Source organism: Polypterus senegalus, chromosome 15 (assembly GCF_016835505.1).
Source record: "Polypterus senegalus isolate Bchr_013 chromosome 15, ASM1683550v1, whole genome shotgun sequence".
NCBI classification, from domain to species: Eukaryota; Metazoa; Chordata; class Cladistia; order Polypteriformes; family Polypteridae; genus Polypterus; species Polypterus senegalus.
Window position 1 is genome coordinate 135,898,916 of NC_053168.1, and position 6,000 is coordinate 135,904,915.

Consider the following 6,000-nt stretch of genomic DNA (forward strand, 5'->3'; position numbering starts at 1 on the left):
GCTGCAACGTGCCAAGCTACAACTCCGACTGGAGTTTCATTGTGAAATAGCATGATGCGCACCAAGAATTTATATTATTTAAATAGTCGTCGCGTCCATATATTTTGCCAGCTAGTGCCAGGATGCCTCTGGGATGCCCCGTTATTTTGTCTCACAAGTTTCACAGCTTGGATGATGGCAGATTGTTTCTACCTCATCAGCTTAACGGGGATGAAGTCTCGTAATTAACAGGCCACTGAAGTACAGTCACCTTCACGTACCTCAGATTACTCTCAGATGGTCTAACACAGGGGTACCCAATGCGTCGATCGCGATCGACCGGTAGATCGGAAAGGTAGTGCAGGTAGATCGCGTTGCATTCAAAAAAATTTTTTTTTAAACGTTAGTCTATCTTTACGTTGCAAATGGGCAAACATCCGCCACAGTTCCCTCCTAAGTTGCGAGATCAACCACAAGCATCACCTGGTAGGTAACCACCCATACAATCAGATTGTGATTCAGACTATGAATGCCATGAATATAATTACCCCGAACTACATGCTGTCAAATAAACGAACCACACGCCGTGGCGCAACGTAAATAGGCTTCACCGCTGACGCCCGAGGTTCGATTCCACGAGAGGGAGTGCAGTGAGTGTGTACGCCTGATGAGCCCAGAATTTGGGCGAAACATGTGTCACGTACTCTTTGCATTATTTGACAGTAAAACTATGCAACATGCTATGATATGCTTCTCGCAACTGAAGAGGGCACCGTGGCCAACCACAAGCGTTACCTGGTAGGTAACCACCCATATAATCAGATTGTGATTCAGACTACGAATGCCATAAATATATATATATATATATATATATATATATATATATATATATATATAACATTTTTAATGTAGGTAGATCATTTCAACCTGGTCATTTTAAAAGTAGCTCACAAGCCGAAAAAGTGTGGGCACCCCTGGTCTAACAGATACTATTAAGTGAGGGCTTGTAGGCGGTAACAAAGTACAGGTATGATTGCATTTAGAAGTTGTTGCTTACGGTGTCCAACACAAAAAAAATGAGATTATTATTACATGAGATTATTATTTAACAAATTAAATATACAATCAGACCCTTCTGAGTTGACACACTGCCGCATACGATGCTGCCAACTTTCAAAGCATTTCCACAAATCGTTTTCTGAAAGGCTGTTGAGGATCTCCGTCGTTTTTGCTTTCACATCTTCTACCGCCAAAAACGGGTTCCTTTAAGCACCGACTTGTGCCATTCAAAAACGCTTCCACGAGATGTGCACTCTTCACCGTAAGCCATTGAAAAGTTTTCATCGCAGATTTCTTTAGTTTCGCAAGAAACTTGATGTTCTCTCTCGCACTCAAACGAGGGTAAGAAAACCTCCATATTTGAACGCGTGTCCACTCGTACTGAGTAAAGCGATCCAGTTGGGGATGACAAGTTAGAATATCTTCTAGAACCATCTCTTTGTTTCTCCCTCCCACTCTTGGTTCCCAAGCTATAGGGTTATTCTCGTTTTTTTTTTGTTTTTATTTGTCGGACCTTGTGTGTCAGAGGGAACCTTGGAAATCACTCGTCACACCGTTACTACCAGCCTACAGCATGACACCTGGCTCCATTGGTCCTCGACTGTGGACATACCATCATCTTTCTCCTCTGGTTAATGAGTTGCCAAACATTGCTGGTAAGGTGTCTGCCACTGTTTTAGTTTTTGTTTTTTGCTACATTGACATTAAATTTACATTTATTCACCTAACAGACGCTTACATTGAACTTACATAAGACATTAACGTAACCAAGTCTGGTTACAGAACAAGTTTCGAAAATTGGCCTTCACAAGTGAAGAGCTCGAACCAAACAGAGTGACACAAGACTAATTACTCTTCTCTTAACTATTAAAAACCTAGCACCAAAACTAGTATCAATTAGAAAATCTTCAAATTATTCTTAAACACACTGAGACTACGTCCACACCACTTCGTTTTCATTTAAAAACCATGGTTTTAAAACAAAAATGACCTCCATCCACACTAGCATTTTACAAATCATCTATGAAACTATGTCTGCCCACACTAAAATGACCACAAATGTGTATGACGCGGTTGTCCAGTTTCACTGGGCATGCATGCATCAGAGGTGGTATCACCAGTTGCTGTTCATGAGTAGACCTGAGTGGACAAGAAGCAGCACAGGAACTCATGAGCGCTGTCACATACGTGGGAATGACCCACTGAATCCTCTGTAGGGAAGCATCGAGGATATGAACGTAATGCATGCTGTGACAGGGAGCCAGCACGGTGACCTATGCTCATCTTGGCTTACTGAATACAAGACCAACCACAGTGGAAATCTGAAATTTGATATATATCTCCTGATATTGTCTACATAGTGTACGACAGCTGTACTGCATTATTATTTATCATGTTAAACTGTGGGAATCGTTTACCCTTCTGTTGGTTTCTCACAAAATAACAAGCTGTTTCTAACCATTGACTGGCTCTTGTCTTTTTGTTTGAAGATACTCAATATACTACAACCCATGATGAATGAAATATCCTGACTAGGTGCCTCAAAGGCTACCCCAGGCCAAGTTCAGACCCATCATGTCATATCATCACAGATGGCATGCCCCGTGTCTTCTGCTCGCTAAACTAATCCGTCAGAGTATACTGATATTGTGACACCTTGTAGAGAATACAGACTGGACAGGTAAATGAGAATGGCTTGTTAAATGTGGGGTCAGACAAAGTAACGGAGAGGGCAGGGGAAAAAGGGAATAGGATGAGAAGGAACAGTAATAAAAAGAATAAAGAGAGAAAAAGAACAAAAGGAAATGTGGGCAGAAAAGTATGAAAAATGAACACAGACTTTTTTAATGTTTGAGGTGCACTTGAGATTTCAGACAGGTGTATGTGAGAAATACTGTAGATCGTTTATTTGTCAGCTGAAGATAACTGAATGCAAAGCAGGCGTTTAGGTTCAGTTCAGAAACACCGGAGTTCCATATACACACATTAATATATACTGTAAATATATACAGTATATATAAATATATATATATATATATATATATATATATATATAGAGAGAGAGAGAGAGAGAGAGAGAGTAGATACACTCATTTGTAAAAAACCGATAGAATGCATTTAAAAATATTTGCCATTTGATATCTGTTGGCCTTACGTGTATCCTAAGTGTTCCCCCACATCTTTCCTCATTATCCTCATTTCCTATAAAGCCTGCTTCTCAGCTCCTGTCATTTCAAGGTGCCTTCCTCACCTCTTCTCCATTTTATGACTACCATCCTTAGTCACAGTGTAAACATCATTTGGATGCCCATGTTTGAAGGGGACATGGGTGGCTCCTCATTGGTATGTAGCAACCCAGCATCACTCCAAAGGCTATTTGATTTCTTGTTCTTCAGATTTCTTCATTTTAAACCCTTTTTTGTTAAAACAAAAAATAAAAAAATCAACCAGAAATTGAACATCATGCTACCGAAGTATTGGGTCATTATTCCTACTACTGAGCTACCAAAACCAAACTAACCAATCAGACCAAAGCCAAACTAACCATTCAGTTGCTCGGAGGAACCAGACACACACACCGAGACAGCAGTGAGACGTACAGTGCATATACATACATACTCATAGGCAAATATACTGTACATACATAAATACATACTAGATAGATAGATGTGAAAGGCACTATATGATAGATAGATAGATAGATAGATAGATAGACATGAAAGGCACTATATGATAGATAGATAGATAGATGAAATGAAAGGCGCTATATGATAGATAGATAGATAGATAGATAGATAGATAGATAGATAGATAGATAGATAGATAGATAGATGTCAAAGGCGCTATATGATAGATAGATAGATAGATAGACATGAAAGGCACTATATGATAGATAGATAGATAGATCTGTGAGCTTATAATTGAATGCATCATTTAGAAAAACCTTTATTATTTTAAAGATCACCTAACATATAAGAATCAAGCAAGACAATCAGGAACCCAAAACAGCAGACACACGTTTACACATGAACAGCACTCCCGTTTTTATGTGTTAGATCTGCCTTTCCATCGCTTCAGGCGGGTAAGCTAAGGGCTGTCAAATGCCAAAGTAGATTTGGATTGACTTTATAAGAAGGAGAACTTGTGGAGCCCACTTTGAGCATGGAGCTGGTTGGGCGGGGGACTGCCGAATTTAGAAGTGCAGCGAAGTTGAACATAGAGGTGGTCAAGTGTGTCTCAGGGGAGGGAAACAGTCAAGCCTGAGAGAGAGAGAGAGCTGCCAAGCTGAGTTAACGTACACCAGGAAGGGTGCTGTGATTTGGTGTAAAACAGGGGTACAAAGGTCCACAGGAATTTTTTTTATGGAAAACTTGTCACAAATACTCTTGACTGTTGTTATTTTTTTTTTGGCAAATACAATGAATGTTGATATTTTTTTATCACAGTGAGTTAACCCTCAGTTAGCTGAGGACTGACTATAATTGTTTAAGTCCCATATTTGCATTCTTCATTGACCAATCATAACAGTGGTACTTCAAAACTGTTCTGCTGGCTAAAATAATTGTGTCACCGTTGTTGTTGTTTTGAACTCATGAGGCCACTTTCTTGTGTCTTTTTATTTTAAAATGCAGGTTCACATGGGAACTCACATGTGGAATAACGCTCCTGCCAGACGAGGGCGAAGGCTGTCAGTTGAGAACCCGATGGCGCTGCTAGGTGGCGATGCTATGAAGTTTACTGAGATATTTCAAAAGGATCTGGCGGCCAGGGCCATGAATGTTGACCCAAGCTTCTGGAATCAGTACGCTGCAGCAATCACTAATGGTTTGGCTATGAAGAACAATGAGATATCTGTTATTCAGAATGGAGGTATCCCCCAACTTCCTGTCAGTTTAGGTGGTGGGAGTATTCCTTCTTTAACTAACCTGACAAGTGGAATGGAGAGGGCACGCACTGGTAGCAGCCCACCCATGACTAGCTTGGACAAAACAAGTATAGACGTTGGAGTAAATCGTCCATTTTCTAGATTTATTGAAGACAACAAAGAGATTGGTATAAACTGAACAGACTCAAAATGAACAAAAGCTGTTGGATCAAGTCTAACTCTACATTCTTGTACTATATTATGTACAGTGTTTCTTGTTTTATTTTTATTATAGTATTCTGTATTTGTTAGCAAAATGATCTCACTTAATAATTCAGTTTGTTTCCTTGCTACTTTAACTCATACCAAGAATAAATTATTTCTTGGCTGAGATTCATTTGTCTTGCAAGATTTGCATGGTAATTTGTTTTTGCTTTTGTTTGTTTTGTTTTTTTTTTGTTTTTTTGTTTTTTTTGGTTCTTATTTATTTTTTTTAACCTAAGCTTTTGCCTGTTTCTAGAGGAAGAAAAATAACTAAGAAAAATGGGTGAAATTTTACCCTCTTCAGAAAAGTAAGACTTTTATGTCTAGAAGATTTAAAGAAGTAAAGCTATAAATATATATATGTATATGTGTATATGGTCATGTGAAAAAGTAAGTGCACCCCAAGGAAATTGCGGACATATTGGAACAGGTAAACGGTAGATCTTCATGCAGGCAAGTGCCAACAGATGTCATATACCATACTGTATATACAGTATTAGCGTATAAGTCTGGTCTTGAAACCCGAAAAATTGATCATAAAATCAGACCCCCGACTTAATACGATAATTATTTACTTATTTTTTTTAACATCTTCTTGCTTCCTCCAATCTCGCACCAGTTTCTCAGGCAGTTACCAATTTCTTTCGCCACTTTTAATTTAAAACCAGCTTCGTATTTCCTTCTCGTAGATAAGGGATGCTCTTACAATAAAGGTGTATGAGGGCGTGAGATACAAAAAATACAAAACAGTGCAAACGTCGCTTCGGGTATTACCGTGTGGTCACGTAGGCACAATACATAGAGATAAAAAGGCTGTGTGCTCCGTGCTTACT

At 39.1% G+C, this 6,000-nt stretch overlaps 1 protein-coding gene across 2 annotated transcripts in view; it reads left to right on the forward strand.

Moving 5' to 3' along the window:
• The window catches only part of sall3b (spalt-like transcription factor 3b), a 39,949-nt gene extending 34,649 nt beyond the window's left edge, over positions 1-5,300 (forward strand). The window contains exon 4 of one of the 2 annotated variants that reach the window (XM_039736385.1): positions 4,671-5,300. In XM_039736385.1, the coding sequence (XP_039592319.1) occupies positions 4,671-5,102 (432 nt within the window). In that variant the 3' untranslated portion in view covers positions 5,103-5,300. The remainder of the gene's footprint in view (positions 1-4,670) is intronic. The other variant, XM_039736386.1, reaches the window with a different exon arrangement.
• Positions 5,301-6,000: the final 700 nt, after the last annotated feature.